This window comes from Diorhabda carinulata, chromosome 10, assembly GCF_026250575.1.
Source record: "Diorhabda carinulata isolate Delta chromosome 10, icDioCari1.1, whole genome shotgun sequence".
NCBI classification, from domain to species: Eukaryota; Metazoa; Arthropoda; class Insecta; order Coleoptera; family Chrysomelidae; genus Diorhabda; species Diorhabda carinulata.
The window spans coordinates 4,349,535-4,368,375 of NC_079469.1; the positions used below are offsets into that span (position 1 = coordinate 4,349,535).

At 33.0% G+C, this 18,841-nt stretch overlaps 1 protein-coding gene across 7 annotated transcripts in view; it reads right to left on the reverse strand.

Moving 5' to 3' along the window:
• Positions 1 to 18,841, reverse strand: part of LOC130898585 (uncharacterized) — a 137,696-nt gene that overhangs the window by 50,008 nt on the left and 68,847 nt on the right. For 4 of the 7 annotated variants that reach the window (XM_057807984.1, XM_057807983.1, XM_057807987.1 and 1 more), the window contains exon 4: positions 17,771 to 17,916. In XM_057807984.1, coding sequence (XP_057663967.1) covers positions 17,771 to 17,916 — 146 coding nt within the window. The remainder of the gene's footprint in view (positions 1 to 17,770; positions 17,917 to 18,841) is intronic. The other 3 variants (XM_057807985.1, XM_057807986.1, XM_057807988.1) reach the window with 1 other exon arrangement.

Genomic DNA, 18,841 nt, shown 5'->3' on the forward strand with positions numbered 1-18,841 from the left:
GAGCAAAGGTATCTGGATCTGGTTAATTGAGGGAGAAAAAGATATTCACACTTTGAAGAATATATACCAAGTGGTTTGATAAATAATTGACTAAGAAAAAATTAACATTGCAAGCAAGTTCATACAAGGTTGTAGAAATACCTGGCCTGACCTAAAGATGGCGGTAGCTGCTTATAACAAACCACTGTATTAGAAAGTACAAGATATTTGGAGCATTTTAAGTTTGAAGACGCCACGTTGTTTAGAATTTGTTTGGCAGCCCATAATAGTGAAGTTTTCAGTGAATTTGTAAACATTGAAAAAATTGTTCATCGTTATGTGATACTTTTATTTGAAAGGCTTTAGTTCAACTAATATCAAAGCTATAGTAGATTTGGGTGAGTCTGCTCCTTGATCAAACCGGTTTAGTACATGCAATGTTGCTAAATCTACTGCAATGTTGCCAATTTCATTACACTTTCGTTTTAACTAATATCAACTGGTTTTGTACAGCTATATTTACACAATCCATTGTCGTATTTCAAGTTGAACAGTGGCAAACAGTGATTTTCAACTAGTGTAAATATCATAATTTCCATTTTAAAGCGAACTAGAATTATTTTTAGCAGTATTTATTCAAGGTTTTGTTCATAAAGGTTTTTTAAATATACGAATTGATTGTGATCACTGGTATTTACAGAAATATTTCAATGAAATGGACAAAAATAGCTCAGAGGTGATGTTTGCACGTTGATTTTTTTAATACAAACAAATAGATTTTCGTTTAAGTAAAAATAATATACAAATTTATTGTTCAAGTTATTTTACAACGTCGAGAAGTATCTGGTTGTAATTAATACATGACGAGATCAAAAAAGTTATTAATACATTATTTAAAGAAGAATTTCTGATGAAATTTACTAAATAAAAATATAGGATATTCCAAAAATATGATAAAGTATATAATCTTTCCAATAATTGCTACTTAGGTTTTGAGATATGGCAACACTGATGCGAATTCGTCAAAACTGACTTTGCCATCATAAAGTTTGACATTTTTAAAGGTGAACGTACTCAGAATGTGTTGACATACGAGTGCTATTCGAGTTGTTTACACATACTCGAAACATTATCTTAGTCATTGAATTTCGAACAATTCGTCTGTGCCGATCAACTTTTAATGATGAAGCAACATCTCGAGACATCGTGTTTGTGTATGTGTGTTTGTTCTCCTTGGTTACCCATAATTTGACAACTTCGCCACGATAATGCGGGTCCTCACACATCAGTTCAAACATAAACGTTTTTGAACAGTCAAAACATTGAATTGATGAATCATCCACCTTACAATCCTTGTTTGGTATCCAATGATTTCTTCTTAGTACGAAATCAGCGTTATTCTACACTTGAAGAAGCGGTTGGGGAGTTGACAAAATATGTTTTAAGAAGCTTCATCACTCGAGGACATATGCGTGAAAGATGTCGTACCCTGTATTAGACAAACTATACATGTAGTATCAAACTAATTACAAAAAAAAAAGATTTTTTGCAGCCAGGTCAACTTGAGGTGTTATGAGTTATCACATATACAGTTTTCTCCATATCTTTATTTGATATTTTATTATATCCCCTTTGATTGAACTGTATCTTTCACATTTTCAAAATTCATATTTTTCTTTGCCTTGTTTTACTCAATATTTTAAATTGAAACGTTCTGTTTTTGAGAATTCTTATTATGTGTGCAAACCAATTGAGCTTCATATATTTTATCTTTGAATGATTTTATCTTTATATGTTTCATTCCTTTTTGTATTTGTTTTGGTTCTATTTCCTCTTCTTCTGAGGAATTTCATGTACGAACTTTATTATAACAAAATTGATCGTTGAAACTTCATGTAAAGCTTGTTGAGATATGTAAGTGAAGCTTAAGTTGTTTCATCTATTACTACTGACAATAGCAGCAAGCGTTTTCATTATTTTTTTCATTGCCTCCAGTAAATTAAATGAATCTTGTTACCTTATTTGCTCAAAGGCTTTTTCCAAATCTATGAAGCATATAAAGTCATTCATCTTTTACTGTCAAGTCACATTGTGAGTCTTCTAATAAAAAAAGATCAAAATATGTATTACAAATTCGTTATTTCCATATCAAATAAACATATTTACTAACTTCTCAGTCTGTTGCTGAATTTTTTATGACTCCTTGGAACTTTTAGAGAAATCACTGCGCACAATTGCAGAATAAAAGTAGAAAAACAATTCTTCAACATAGTGAAACTAATTTAATCGTGATTTATCTGCATTGTATAATTTATTTGTTCTATAAGCCCAAGAGTTGTATTTACAGTATTTACAGCTTTGTATTGTATTAAATATGATAAAGTAAGATATAATATTATAAAAGAAATATATAAATAACTAGCTTCGCTTACATTGAAACCATTAAATAAGTATCAGAGATCATTACGACAGAAATGAATCAATATGATTGAAAGGAAGGGTTATAATTTATTATTTTGCTTAAAAATTACTTTGACTCATCTGTAAAACTTAGCAATAAAGTTTTTAAAGGCTCTTCTGGTTCACCAAGTATTGATGAAACAGCACATTCACATTCAACAGCATTTGAAAGCATCGCATTAGTGATATTTTTGATTCATTGGGCCAATAACAATCAAAGGATGATAATGATATTAAATTGAAGGATTCCTCGATTGTTCAGGCGTTTCTATCGCTCTTCTAGCTGCCTGCAGCGTAGCTTGTCTTTCTGAACGAGCTTGTGTCTGAAGAGGAGTTTCAGCTGCTCCCAAAGCACTGTTGCTCTGCTTTCTGTTGTCTTCTTATCTCTGCGTGAAACCGCATAGAGAAGTCTTAATCAAGGTAAGATGTAACTGGAAAAAAATCAGCATTTTGCTAACTCAACCAGTATCGGAAATACGTATCATCAAACACGACCGGATATCGATATGAAACATTCGCATGTTTAAGAAATCATATCTACCAAAATAATGGAAGTATTGAGCTGAAATTATAGAGAAGTCTTGATCAAAGTAAGATGTGACTGGACAAAAATCAGCATTTTGCTAGCTCAACCAGAATCGGAAATACGTATCAACAAACACGACAGGATATCCATATGAAAGATACACATGTTTAAGAAATCATATCTACCAAAATAATCAGAGGATTGAGCTGAAATAATAGAGAAGTCTCAATCATGGTGAGATGTGAATGGAAAAAAATCAGCATCTTGCTAGCTCAACCAGTATCAAGAATACGTATCAACAAACACGACCGGATATCGATATGAAACATACGCATGTTTAAGAAATCATATCTACCAAAATAATGGGAGCATTGAGCTGAAATTATAGAGAAGTCTCAATCATGGTGAGATGTGAATGGAAAAAAATCAGCATCTTTCTAGCTCAACCAGTATCGGAAATACGTATCAACAAACACGACAGGATATCGATATGAAGCATTCGCATGTTTAAGAAATCATATCTACCAAAATAATGGGAGCATTGAGCTGAAATTATAGAGAAGTCTTGATCAAAGTAAGATGTGACTGGACAAAAATCAGCATTTTGCTAGCTCAACCAGTATTAAGAATACGTATCAACAAACACGACAGGATATCGATATGAAACATTCGCATGTTTAAGAAATCATATCTACCAAAATAATGGAAGTATTGAGCTGAAATTATAGAGAAGTCTTGATCAAAGTAAGATGTGACTGGACAAAAATCAGCATCTTTCTAGCTCAACCAGTATCAAGAATACGTATCAACAAACACGACCGGATATCGATATGAAACATACGTATGTTTAAAAACTCATACCTACCAAAATAATGAGAGTATTGAGCTGAAATAATAGAGAAGTCTCAATTAAGGTGAGGTATCTGTCACTAATAAAAGGTTTATATGATTTAATTGAACACCAACTGATATATTATAGTTATACATAACTTGATGAAGAGTTTTAATGAGTTAGTTAAATTTGTTTTTATATCAACTAACTCAACCACTAAACTTACATTCCAATAAAGAACTTAACAAATAGGTACGAAGATTCTAAGAGTAAATGTTAAACAGAATGAACATCAAGAACACAAAAACAGTTAGACGTCGTATTTTTGCGAATTTACTTTGTGAATAGTTTCGAGGGGTTCAAAGATATAATGGTTACCCAACTGATCTTCAAGTAAATTTGAATATCAATCTATGAACTTTACTGGTACATAGAGCCTCAAATATTAACTGTGATATGGTTTTTAAATCAATACATTGTAGGTTTTTGAATAATAAGGGTCATTAGTATGAATCAACTAGTTGAGTTAACAGGTTGGTAATAAATCTTTCATATGTCAAGATATTGAGATTGCTTCAATTAACGAGGCTATTTAGGCACAAGTGAACTTTTCCTATTCATGTTAAACATCTTGAGTTGATAAATTAATCGTTGAAAATTCATTATTGATTTTTCCCTGTACGGAATATTTATAGATATCAATTTTTTTAATCGCTGATTATGATTGAAGGTAGACGATGTTTTTCCCTCGGCTATTGTAGTTTCTTTTCTCTTTATTCTCATCCTTATTAACACTCTTTTTATTTCTTTACGAAAGTTTAGATTGTATTTTCCAGCCGGCAAACTTCGTTGGAAAGTTTTGAGCCATTTCTTTTCAATCACCCATTTTGTAGATACCTGCGGATAATTAGGAGGATTGGAGATGTACACCAACTTTGAATACTTCAGAGAAACTTCGGAAAAGGTAAAATAATTTGAATTTAATATAGTCTGGAAAGGATGCAAGTCAAATAATTTAACATAAATTTATATTATTATACATTATTTGTATAAACTGAATGAGTTTTCGTTGAAATAAATAAAAATATATAATTTTCTTCAACTTTCTACTTTTTAGAACTTTTTATAGGTGTTTCAAAAGTCACGCCTTAACATTGGCTTCCTCGATCTTCAGAGTTAAATCCTTGTGATTTATGTTCAAGGGGTTACCTTAAATCATAAGTCCACAGTTGATATCAACGATTTTTTTAATCGTATTCAAATACACCAAAAAAAAATCACCTCAAATCTTTGGACTTGGATGGCAATCCATGACACGTAGACCACGTTCATGTATTTTGGCTACAAGTGGTTATTTTCAGTATTTATTATGAATTGTATTATATTTGACATCTTCAGTTTTCCTCTCTAAGTTTCCAGCTTTACTGAAATTAAACAAAAAAGTCAAAACTCAATTTTTGTCACCACCTTTTAAGGGTGATATCTTGAAAAGGGATGGCCTGACGAAAAAACCCATCTTGATTTCATTTTAGGTCTTTAGGTCTCAATGAAAATCAGTAATCATTTTATAGGTCACAAAAGACAACTAAAATCGACAAAAATCAACACGAAATAAAAAAATTGTTGATAATACTGCTAGAAGAGTAAAGAAGATCAGAATCTGATAAAAAGCTGTAAATCAATAATCTTCAGATTTCTAGAAACTTCTAGAGATGAATGAATGGATAGTAACGGTCAGTTAAACAGAAAAAGTGTAAGAAAATAACTTTGAATAAATGAAGTTAGCTACGACAAATATAAAATGTCATCAACTCAATAATTTATTTTCTTTGTTCTAATTTCTCTATTTTTTGTTTTCTAATTATCCGCGACACAAAAGAAAACCTTATCATTTCCCTGGATATTCACATCTTATGAATAAGCATCTAAAAAGATGTTTTTTCAAAGAAAAAGTTCGTCAAAAATGAAAGAGACCCAAGCCAAGCGTTCGTTCTGAATTAATTGCGCTACGATTTGATAATTGTATTATGATAATCTCTGACCTTATTTCAGACTAGTGGAAAAGAAAACGTGATGAAAAATAAATCTGCATTATTTAGCTTGAAGATTTCAAAATTCATTAAAAACAACACGACGATTCCTTGCACAGGATTATGAATTTATTCAAGAAAAAATCTGCATACAAGTGTGATTCATTAAATTTATCTATATGTATACTTTGAAGTCGTTTCAAAGACATTTTGAGGTTGTTGTGACTTTTAAAACTTTGAATATTAGACTTTTTCTTGTTTTCTTGTTATTTGAGGCCAGCCTAATGCCAGAAGTGCATATCCGTTATTGTATACTGTTCAATGTAAATGATTGAAGGATTGGTTTAAAAACTATGATCGGATAATTCTGATTCCTATAGATCAGAGAGACCAAAAAAATTAGACAATGACATGCCAAGAGCAGAAGTAGTAGGTAGAAATCCATATCATACAAACAAAAAACTTCTTTAACCAAGTAAGAACGTTTTCAACATATTAGAGTATTTGTTTGGGTCCGAAGGGAACAAAGCCAATATAGATGTCGGAATAAGTCAGATAACGCTCTCGAAAAATCTGTATAAGTCCGACAATGCTCATAAATCTGGCAACGATGTCAAAAAAGATTAAAACGAAACAGCATTAGACACGTTTTTAAAATGAATAACCGATACAAGATAACGTAACGTCGTGCCGAATTTCAACAACGACTTCCGAACTCGTCGCTACCAAACCGTTCAACAGTGTGGAAGATGTACCAGATATTGTTAAGAACGGGTTCGGTTACCGACGCACTGCGTTCTGAACTACAGGTATCTGTAACAACTAACGAAAATATAGAAGAAGTTAAACCCACCTGGGGTGTGTATGGTTGTCACATGACTGGCCAAAGTTATCTGAATATGATAAAAGATACAAAGATCCAACAATCAGGAAATTCGCCATTTCATGCAGGATGGAGCTTCGTCGCACAATGCGTTATATGAGCGGGAGTATCTTAACCTTCTAGAGGACCGAGCTTTTGCGAGAGGAGCACGCACCCTATTTGATCTCTGAACTGCAATTGGAAAAGAATTTGAAGCTCTTCGCGGACAGACATTAGTTGCAAATGAAACAATGTTTTTCCATAAAGATTTGTCTATTTTAAAGTCTAGAACAGAGTTTTTAAACGTAGGAATCACTCCCCACATATGGGCAATTAGTTGTTGAGGGGAAAAATTCAAAAATGAGACTCGATTCGAGTTTAATCGCTATCTCTGCGGACCATTTGAATGCAAATTCAATTATTAGGCTTAATTTGGCTTGACGAGACCAATTGGGTATTTAAAAGGTTGTTGATTCAATAAATATATCAATTTATATGTTTATTATTGGTAAGAATGTAATATTTACTTAAATTTCAGTATAATTTTCCACAAATTATATTATTATTAATAAAAATTTCTCAATTGAACAATGCAGTTTCTAAATATTGAATATTGTGTATGACAAAATCCGTTCATGGCAAATTACATTACTACACGTTGTTTGGTTGATCTTCTGTTGTTCTTTTGATTCCACTAATAGTACCAGATTTTTCTCTTACATAGCGAAACCATAATGAAAAGACAAGTTGTCCAATGCTGTACATTCGTCGATGATTCCTCAGTTGCCGGCGATTTAGGGTAAACAATAACTCTGAATCGATTCTTTGATTGCTTCTGAAGTATCAAAAATATATTTGTTGAAAAACTAGCTTATACAATAATAAATTATTGAATTAATTATTAACTAATGCTCAACCAACTTATTTAATTTATTCAAATTCGCCGATTTGTTTTCAATTTCACAATTTCAATCTAAACTAAACTAAACTAGTATCGCGAAACAAACTCGTTTGTATATCAAAAACGAAATTCTCGAAAATTTTAGAAAATAATGAAGCAGAACATAAATAAAAAGACTTTGGTAGAAATTAACTCAACAACTTATCGCTGTTTGTAAAAAGTATTTCAAACGTGACATGCAAATTTTAAAATTCCATTATAACCGGACAGCACTGGCTTCACGGCTTATATCTTTGACTTCGTAACAATTTCCTAGATTACTTTCAAATTTATTTTGTCTTCACATAACGTATGTTTTGGCACAAAATATTTTTGTTGCACTTTTGATGAAGTTTTTATTATTTGCGATAATTGACTGATAAGTAACTGATATAATTTATAATTTAAATAAATGGTGGGGTCCGTGCTTCTCAACTTGGCGTAATTTTCAGCGATCATCTCTCCTTAGGTCTTGGGCGACTTGAATATCTATTCAGCGTGTTTTTCTAAAAAACTGTTTTCAATTTTCGGTTTACCATCTTCCATTATAATTTTTTAGATGTCCTTGTATAATAGCAGAACCCGGATTTTGTGCCAAAAAGATTGCGATATTCGTTAATTACATATAAGACCCTTTCTTTCTTCTGAAAATTGTCGTTTTTAATTTGATACATTTATATTTATGTCTCCTCAATTAATAAGACAAGAAAAATATTAATAACGCTAGTAGACTTACGTGTTAAAAAGATATTTTTGTTTTAATTAAAAATGTAGTATTCTGATAAAGGTTAATTGAATTTTTTTACTAATTTCGTTTTAATTATTTCGTGCTCGCTCTAGAATTTCAATTAATTTTTCACCTACAATATCGGATTCTGTTAATTCATTTCGCCTCGAACTTGTTTATATAATAATCAACGTTATTATATTTTTAAAAATAGAGGATCACAAAAAAAAGGTAGATAAAAAATTGGATGTTATAAACTCCAAATAAAACTAGGAAACATCAAGAGAGAAGACGTAGTAGAAGATATGAGAACAGAATTTAGAAATCTAATACTGAATTGAGCAGAAATATATGCGAAACAACAAGAAAAGTCAGCAAGTGACATAAGAGATTAAACTGATGGTTGAACACCATAAAAAACGTAATGGAGTAAATACGTAACAACCAAAGCACAACCAGACTACGGAAAATACAAATAAGAGAAAACAGAAGCTAAAATATTAGTTAAATAACAAAAACAGAAGACACGTCGAGAATTTGGAAGAAATATGAAAAAGTCGTACGACAAAAATCAATAATTAGAGTCATTTAAAATACAAAAAAAACATGTACTAATACTAGTAATAATAGACTCACCCATAACCATAAAAGAAGCCGAAGAAAATATAAGAACAAACGAAGATAATATCGTGGAAACGTGGATACAATATTTAAGTGATATTTAAAGTTAAATTGATATAATAAGAGAAATAAAATAGTAAAAACCCAAACAACAAAAGAAGAAATAAATTCAAAAGTAATACAAGAATACAAATACCAGAAAGCCACCAGCAATAAACCGAATGAAGAAACTACAACAACTGTAGAGGAATCACATTACTAAGTGGTACATACGAAATTAATAAGAAAACAGATTAAGAGACGTAACAGAAGAAGAATTAGAGCAAACAAAGGGGAAACAAATAAAAATAACTAAAGAAGCTATAAGAGAAGAGATACAGATGGGTTTCATAGATATGAAAAAAACATTCGACAGAGGTGGAATAAGAAAAACTAATAAATACAGTAAGAGATCCATATAAACAGACAAATGATACGAGGATGAATTGATATCTAGTTAGCCTAGACCAGATTATGATTATTATATATACACCCCACAAAAATGATCGCATCACTTGGAGAAAGCATTGAGATCGAGAACTTTCTAAGCAAATTTTGTTATTGTATAGTGAAAATTTAAATTTATTTTGTTAAAAATGGATGTGCCTCAACGTTTAACAAGACATGTGACGAATGAAGAAGCCGCTGGCATCATCGCACTCATACAAGATGGCCGTAGTCAATGATAAGTCACCGGGTTAATTGAAGTTCAACAAAGCACCATATCCACAGTTGTTATTCGCTACCATGAAACAGGGCAGCCAACCAGAAGACCCGGAAAGGCCGCGGAAGGGTAACTTCTGTAGTAGATGATTGTTATTTGAGGTTAACGGCGTAAAGAATTAGGCATACCACCGCTCGAAGGCTGCAAACAGATCTGTTGGCTACTCGTAATGTCCGAATAAACCTACAAACAGAGAGAAGCAGGTATACGAGCCAGAGTGCCAGCTAGAGGTCCACGTCTTACCAGAGAACATCGAGAAGCAAGATTGGAATTTGCTCGTGAACACGCAAATTGGAATATTCAAGATTGGTCCAATATTTTATTCACGGATGAATCAAGATTTTGTCTGTATTCATCAGATAAGCGTTTACCAGTATATAGGAGACGTGGTGAACGGCACGATCAGGTTAAATTTTGTCAAACTGAAAGCTTTGGTGGTGGCTCTATCGTGGTTTGGGGAGGAATTTCTTTCGAGGGTCGCTCGGAGTTATTACCAGTGAATGATGGAAGACTAAATGCTGACATGTTACATAACTAATATCCTATAACCCTATGTACGTCTCATATCTGTGACAACTCTGTGCTAATGCACGATAATGCTCGTCCACACGCTGCTAGAGTGGTTCGACAGTACTTAGAAGAGGTCGAGATACCCACTCTGAATTGGCCTGCACGTAGCCCGGACCTTAAGCCAATAGAGCATATCTGGGACCATCTGGGATAGCAAATTCAGCAACATTCGGCACCAGATGATCTTCAAAATGTTCTTTTTAACTTCTGGGAAAACATGCCGCAAGGATACGTCCAGAACCTGTTTAGAAGCCTTCCAAGACGAATGGAAGCTGTAATTAGAGCGAGGGGCGCCAACACACGCTATTACAAATTCGTTGGCTGGTTTTAGTTTAATCATTGGTAAATGAAACTTTTTGTCCTCTGTAGATTAAACTGATATAAAATAAATGTTACAAAAGGCGTATCTATTGGTGTTTTAATTCGTAATAATAATAAAATTCCAAAAACAGGCAACACATTTAAAATATTTACAAAATAATGAGTGAAGCGATAATTTTTGTGGGGTGTTTATTTTGATATCAATGATACTGAATTCTATCTTTAAATCTTTCTTTTTGCATAAAATGAAGTATTTGTAGATACTCAGTAAATGTAGTTGACCTTATAGATTAGTAAATGAATCACTGATATTGACTTTATAAAATACACAATTACCCCTTCAATTAATACAATTAGCATTTCTTGTTTTAACTCTTCCCTATCGTAACGAGCTGTACTAACTGAAGAAATAGTTTGTTTTCAACATTTTTGACAAAAATGATTAATAGCTCATATGTGCGGCCTTAACATTAGCATATGTTACGGATTTATAAATTACTTGGACAATACCGCTTTGCAGAACATAGACGCTATAATAGAAATTTTTAATTGAACAGGCTGTAAATAGAAAACCATTTTTTACAGCATGGGGTTTTTTCGTAGCCAATTATTGGAACATTAACTAACAACTAACAAAAGCAGCTTCTCTTCTCAAGAAGCAGCGGCAATTTTTATAAAATGACTTCCAATTTTCTTCTGTTAACTCTTTACTTCTCAGAATCTCAGAAAATAATAACCTAATATTGAACCATAAAACATAATTGTTTTATTGATATCATTTGATAGTTCATAACTATAATATGAAAGTGTAAATAATTACACTTAATAATAATGTTAGATATACAGAATACTGGGTATCCCTACTATGCAGAACTGTTTAGATATAAATCTATCCTTGCAATAAAAATTTACAGATTAAGTGTTCACTTTTAACCATTACGTGTCTCTTTTGAAAATTATATATTTTGGTTAATTTTTATTTTATATATTCTCATTCATCTTCCATTTTCTTTTCTATAAAATTATGTTATATATTTTAACATTCTGTAGTAGTCTTCTAAAGTAAAGTTCCTCATGCACTTATTCAGTAAACGCTGGTAAAATGTATCTATCTCAATCACATTCAAGACATTTTCCGGGACTGTTGAGCGATGGTATTTATATTAACGATTTGGAAAGCAACCTCGATCTTCAGATCTTGACTATTGAATGTATGTCATGAGAATGGAAAAAGAACGATTGCTAAGGAAGATAAATGAACTGAACAAAAAAGGAAAAAGTGGAATGAAATGACAGAAGATCAAACAAAAGACAGGGTTTAGTAATGAATGGAAACAGCAGTCTTTTATACGTTGTTAAAAAATGGAATACATAAAAATGTGTGTCAAAATAGATATTTTCATACAAGTACGAAAATCTTACCATTCAATTGTTGAAATTGATTTATATTCACTAATGGTCGTGAAGTAAAGTTATTCCTGAATAAACAACATTACTATAACGATATATAAATGTGTTTTGATGAGAAATCAATGAACATGTTCGAAAAATGCTAAATTATCCATATTTCATTTTTATTAGACACCAGTCGGATTTAGTGAGTTCATTTAGACAAAAATTTTTCTAAAAATAAAATAGAAAATTGATAAAAAAATCTTTATCGTAATTCATAAAAGAATTTTTCGTCCAGATATCGATTAGTTCCTATGGGACACCCTATAGGTAACTGTTACAAGTAAAAACTCAACAATAATATTTCAATTAAGGATAAAAAATGACATAAACAAAATGATTTAACAGAATATAATTAAAAGCAGGATTTAGCCTTAGATTACTGAGGTATTCCGTCACTGATTATAACATGTAATCTCGCCTCGGCAAACCACATAAATCTACTTATTCTAAACTGTGTCTTTGAAATTAGATCAACCTTTCAATGCGGATGAGCTAAGCCGGGCAGTTAATGAACATCTTACATCAATTCCGGGTCTTGAGAAAATACGAAAACGTGTATATACCAGAAGTCAACATGCACATTGGAATTATCAATCTACCGAAGAAATCTTTTGTTCTATGGAGTTAATTTCAAGTGCAATTTGATTGAATACCGTTAAGATTGCAGATTGCCAATGGAGGATTTGAATAGTATTTTTAAAACTTCGCTCACAGCTTACGGATGTAATAGTGGGCGTAAAGTAAATTTGAAAGTAATACCGAATACTAGGAAAGAAATCGTGTAAATCTGCCTTCATATCATCAAAACAAAACTCTTCGGGAGTTTTATGCCGATTGAGACTTTTAATCAACTTCCCTTCGTCCCAAAGTACATTCGAACACTTCAGGAGTAGTTTTGTGGGTGTGGAAGAGTTGCAAGCCTATGAAGACGTTTAATCAGAAGCTTCAAACTATTACTGTGCCAAGTTTCAGAGAAACTGTCCAGAATCTCTTCTTTTATGGTATCCTTGGACACTTCAGGACTAGTTTTAGGGGGATTTGGGGTCCCGTGCTTATTGAGGCTTCTAATCAGCTTGCTTTGAACTATCATTGTGCCAAGTTTCAAAATAATAGGACAAAACCAATTTCTTTCCTGGGTACCTTCGGACACGTCAGTGGTAGTTTCGATCAGGTTGGGGTGTTTTGATGTTTAGTGATTATTAAGACATTTAATCAGCTTGCTTTGATCTATGATTGTGCCAATTTCCATAAGGGTATTTTCCTGATATCCAGCTTATTCCTACAATTCTGGTTTGTAAGCGTTTATACATTGTCAATATTTAATAGAATATTCCTGACTGTTGTATTGTTGAGATATCTCGTACAAATTTTGTATCACAATTATTCATTGGTACTTGTACAGACATAAATTCATGAATAAATTACATCTGTGAATAATTAGAACGAAAGTAAGTTTGGATAACGCATTTCAATCGTAATCAACACACGAAATTTACGTTTTTATAGTTGTAAATGTATAAAAAACACAATGTCACGCAAACAACTCAGGACTTGTACATCGATTGAAATGAAATTTTAATGCACAATCTTCAAATGTAAGCTCTATAGAATATTTTGTAATAGACTCGCCATCTATCATCATTATTATAAAGTTCTGCATCTACGTTCATAGATTCGTTGTACGTCTATGGTGAAAATTGGGTTAAAATCAAAGATTACGACGAGCTATGTCTGTATTATATTACGTTGTCTTACAAAACTGGAGCTCGGTTTCTAAGCATTCTTCGAAGATACTCCACTCGATACCAAAAAGAGCAATTTGACTTATAAGACATAGAGTCGAACAGAAACTTAGAGCATAGAAGAAAAATGGATAATTTCACCTAGAATATTTTCAGGAGCTACTTGGGGAGACGTGGCTCATGAATAAGACAATAATACATTTTCGAAAACTTGATAAACCGTACTAAATACCAATATTATCTTTAAGAAAAAAGATTGTGTGGATGGAGCATATGGGTCGAAAAAAAGAAAAAACTCCGGAGAAAGAAATTGGAAGAAGGCACAAAGAATCCCGACCCAGAGCTTTTAGAAATATACATCGGGATATATTTGTGAAATCGTACTAAATATTAGATATATTTACCAGAAAAGGGATTGCTCAGCAAGAGCAAAAAAGATAGATTTAAAGAAAAAGTTTTTAGTTTAGAGGAACATGGAGTTCAACTGCAAACGTCTAGAATGTCAATTCATTGATTCTCCATATTTTGGAGAAGTGCAAGCGTCTGCAATCAGCTTAAAAAGTTCAAAATCATTACCTAGAGGTACCTTCACTGGATTTTTTTCTCTAGTGCTTGCTTTTTTCCATAAATAAGTAACTGGTTCATATTGGAGCGCACAGAGCATTCCTTTATGAAATCGATAAAGTTAGCTAACCAATTTGGAGATGTCAGTGGATATTAATCTTGAACTTCTGTAGGTTGTAGTTCCACGGTAGTTGATTCCACAAGCTTGTACTTCTTCAAAGAAAAGTCCCGATAAATTGTCGTTCTAGGCGTCTGAACCACGTATGCTTCTCAAGTAGGTCTTGCAGATACTGATACTGCTCCGGATTATGTTATGTTATAGTTCAGAAGAGCATCTCGTGGTGGTATCAGTAAAACAAAGACAGGTACCTTTCTTTTATGATCTAAGCTGTTCAAGCTTCTGGTCAACTCTGGATCGCCTATAAGTCGAATTACTCTCTTCTGTATTGAGTCGAGCATCTTCAAGGTAAGCTTAGGAGCCGAGCTCTAAATTTACTCTAAAGATGATCGAATCTGGGCCTTGTAGAGAAGTTGTGGCGAGGTATAAAGCTAAGTTTTTGTGAAGCTAATTTGACCACGTGACTATGCCAGGACGTATTACTCCCAATTTCAGCACCCAAAAAGCGAATTTGCGGTAATGGTATTAATTTAAGTCCAAACAGCACCAAATCCTGAGCCGCAGCCATCTTTGCAAAAAAAGTATCCCAGGTTTTTGCTACTTTAATCTCGTTGCTTCTACTCAAGAAGAAGATCGGCGAAACTATAGATCAGGTTGACCTTAAATCTCTCTGAGGTGTGACCATCGATGGCGACCTGGATGGATTGGTCTTAGCAGACTCAAGGTTCATATTGGAGCGCACAGAGCATTCCTTTATGAAATCGATAAAGTTAGCTAACCAATTTGGAGATGTCAGTGGATATTAATCCTTTCCTAGTTAACGACTTTCTTGGCAATGGCTAGCACTGAAGCAATAGGATGGTAATTGTTAGTAATCATCTTCTTTTCTTTTTTCTTTTAGAGGTTATAATTGCATTTTTCTACGTCCGTTATAATTTAGTTACGTTTTTTTTTCAATTATTTCATCAAAAAGTAACAGTGATGAAAGTTTCAACTACACACCAGAAGATGTTGAGTCGGCAACTACAGTGACTATGATTCTTTTCCCTGAGAAATCCAGGGAATGGTATTTGAAGGAATATAATTCTTTTATGGATGAATTGGCATACTAAAAAAGGCATATACAGCTTCAAAAAAAAGTGTTTCACTTTCATCGACTTATTAAAAACTGAAAGGCACCCTAATGGTAAATAACGAGGTAGACATCAGTAAATACTCGAAACTCATTGCATATTTGAAAACTAAATCAGGTTTTGTCGAATTTTTTTAAGTCTATGGACGTAGAAAATTTTTTTTATGAAACTCGCGAGTAAAGTAACTTTTTTTCACTCGTAGGAATTGGTCAAACCGTCCTACTCGTGAAGAAAAGTATTACTTTACTCATTTGTTGCAAAAAAATTTTAATATGTTTAGATAACGATCATTACGTGTTTTTACTAATTATTTTTTGTTTTCTTGTAAATTAATTGGTAGGTAAATAGTTGCTTTGGCAAATATGTTGAGCAAGCTATAAAAACGTCTCGGAATGATAAACAATTATACCGCCTTCGTTATTATGTATTTCTTAACAGCTGTTTTGGAGTGAACTTCTGATGAACTAATTTAAGATACATGAATTTGAAATTAGTAAATATATAATATTATATACTGTAGTGACTGTGAACAGAATATTGAACACAGGATTGGAGCTAGATATGATTGAATTTGTAAATAATTATTCAACTTTTTTATTCAATCAATTGTGGATACCTCTACTGAAAATTCTATAGAAGTTTTTGTGTGTCTTTGTTGAAGTTTTGAAAAAATACATACCACTCATTCCAGAAAATCTTTTATAACTTTTTGTCGGTTCAAAAGCGTCACGAGCACAATTAATTTAGCTACAAGAAAAAATAATTTATCACAAATGCTTACTTATTATGAATTTATAAACAAAAATGTTGAAGTTTTCCAACAATTTTGTACCTTTGCTTCCTTTCGTTTTACAGAATATTCCAAAGATGTGAAATGGAAATGGCTTCCTTGACCAGATAATTCCAAAATTTAAACGAGTTGAGGTCGGGCGACTGTGACGGCCAAATCATCTTCTTCCTTTCCAATTTTTCCAAATACTCTTTGCACAGCTTCGGAAAATGATTGGGATCGTTGTAATGCTGGAAAATAAATTTTCTGCAGATCAGGTGCTGGCTAGAACGTACCACATTTTCTTTCAGTATTTTTTCATAGCCTTCTCCAATTTTTATCAGGTTTCCCATCGCCTCTCCTCCTAAACATCTCCAAACAATCATCTAGCCTCTGCCGCGTTTTACAGTCAGGATTACACGTGGATCTAATATCCGTTCTTCCTTTGACCTGTGCACAGGCACTTTTCTTTTAGACCCAAAAACCTCACCACTTTTTTATGTTCTTTGGCCCACTGCAGGCTCCTCATTTTATTTTGACGTCTTGGTAGAAGTTTGTTCAATGCCATCTTTCCAAAAAAGATAGCCTCCATCAACCTCCTTTTCACTGTAGAAGTACTCAAAGGCAGTTTCCTAAATTCATTGATCTGAGCAGCTATCTCAAGGTTCGTGAGTCATCGATACGTTTATCTTCAACGTTTCAGTTCCTTCGAAGCTCCCTTGACCGTTTTCTATCGTCAAAGCTCCTGTAGGATGCACATTTTTTGCGTTGTAGTCCATGGAACGTCGAGGTATATTTAATTCAGAAGCAATGGTAGAGTCACTTTTGTATATATTCTGAATACTCGCTCTTAATGTATGAGCTAAAGCCAATCGTTCCTTGGTTTTACACATTAAAAACTCAATGAATTCACGAGAATTATGTATTGTCCAAAAAGTACGTTCACGGCACGTTTTTGCGTCTCACAGGGACTAAACTACAATCATAACCAACAAAACAATAATTAACGGTTGAATAATAATAAGCAATCCAGTCGATAACAAGTTTCAACTTGTCGTACTCATCGACATTTAATGAATTGGTTATGGGTTGGGCAGAAACTTTAGCTTAGATACATCCCTCTGTGGTGATAAATCCGTAACATAATATGTACAATTAGTTTATGATGCCAGTATCCATCCCTAGATAGCAGCGCCGCACTGTGGCTCTTTCAAACACTTTAAAAACATGAAAACCATGCAGGTCGCTAAAGGAGTATGATTTTTAGGTTAGCTAAATCGAAATTTATATGTCGACAAAAAACTGCTTGTCGAGTATTACACAATGTTTGGAGGACTGTCTTATGTTACTGTACTCACCCAGTGTTCGGAAGACAATTGGCCTACTCCTGTATTTCTTGCCGCCCCAAACTGCAGCGACGGTCACCTGATACTGAGTGTCGGCCTTGAGGCCGCTCAAGGTCACAGCGTCCGAATTTCCGGCCACCACCGCCACCACTCTGTAACTAAGAACCTGGTTCATTGGAGCTATACAAGCTACACCGTTTTACTTATTAATACTTTGGTTTATATGCATTAGTTAGATCTTGCTAGTAATTTCTTTCATTAACATGAAGTTTTTACCAAAATAATTCATCACATTTCGACTAGACTACCTTTGGTGGTTAGATATATGATAAAGGAAAATACTCAGAAGGATACTAGGAGGTACTAAGGAAAATAATAACATCCAAAAGTGGGTGGATCACATTTAGAGAATGTCAGATTTTACAGAAACGAAAAAAATGAAGGACATAGAACTAGGAGGAACAAGAAAAAATTAAGATCAAGGAAAAGATGGTGCTCAGAGATGATGAAATATTTAAGAGAGATTCAGAATTGGAAAGGAAGAAATAGGAAAGAATGGATGAGAAACATTTCCAAGCTATAGGTCTAAAAGGCATGCGTGTAAAATTGAATTATAACAATATTGGATGATTATCTTCCAGGACATTGTTCATTCACTAATATCTTTAATACTTTGTAGATTAATATTAGTGATACGTACTCACCGATTGAACAAAATTGAGAAGCAGTTTTCAGTAGAGAATGTTTTCTAATGACGACCTAATTGTTTTTTAATGACACTTTTCTATTTAATAATATACCGGAATAGAATAAACATATTCAGATAATGTATTTCTGGTTATAATCGCTCTCTAAAGTTGATGAAACAACCGACTTTATTGAAAACACTTTAGAAACTACTAATATTCTTGCTCTACCCACTTTTTTATTTATGAAAAATATCGACTCGAAAAATGTCGAGGAAAACGCGGTTTTTGTCATGTTTACTATGCAATAATGGTTCATTAATTATATATTTAGAGTTTGAGGGTTGCGGCATTAGGATCACGACACCATAAATTATCAAAAGAGCTGGACAGAAAG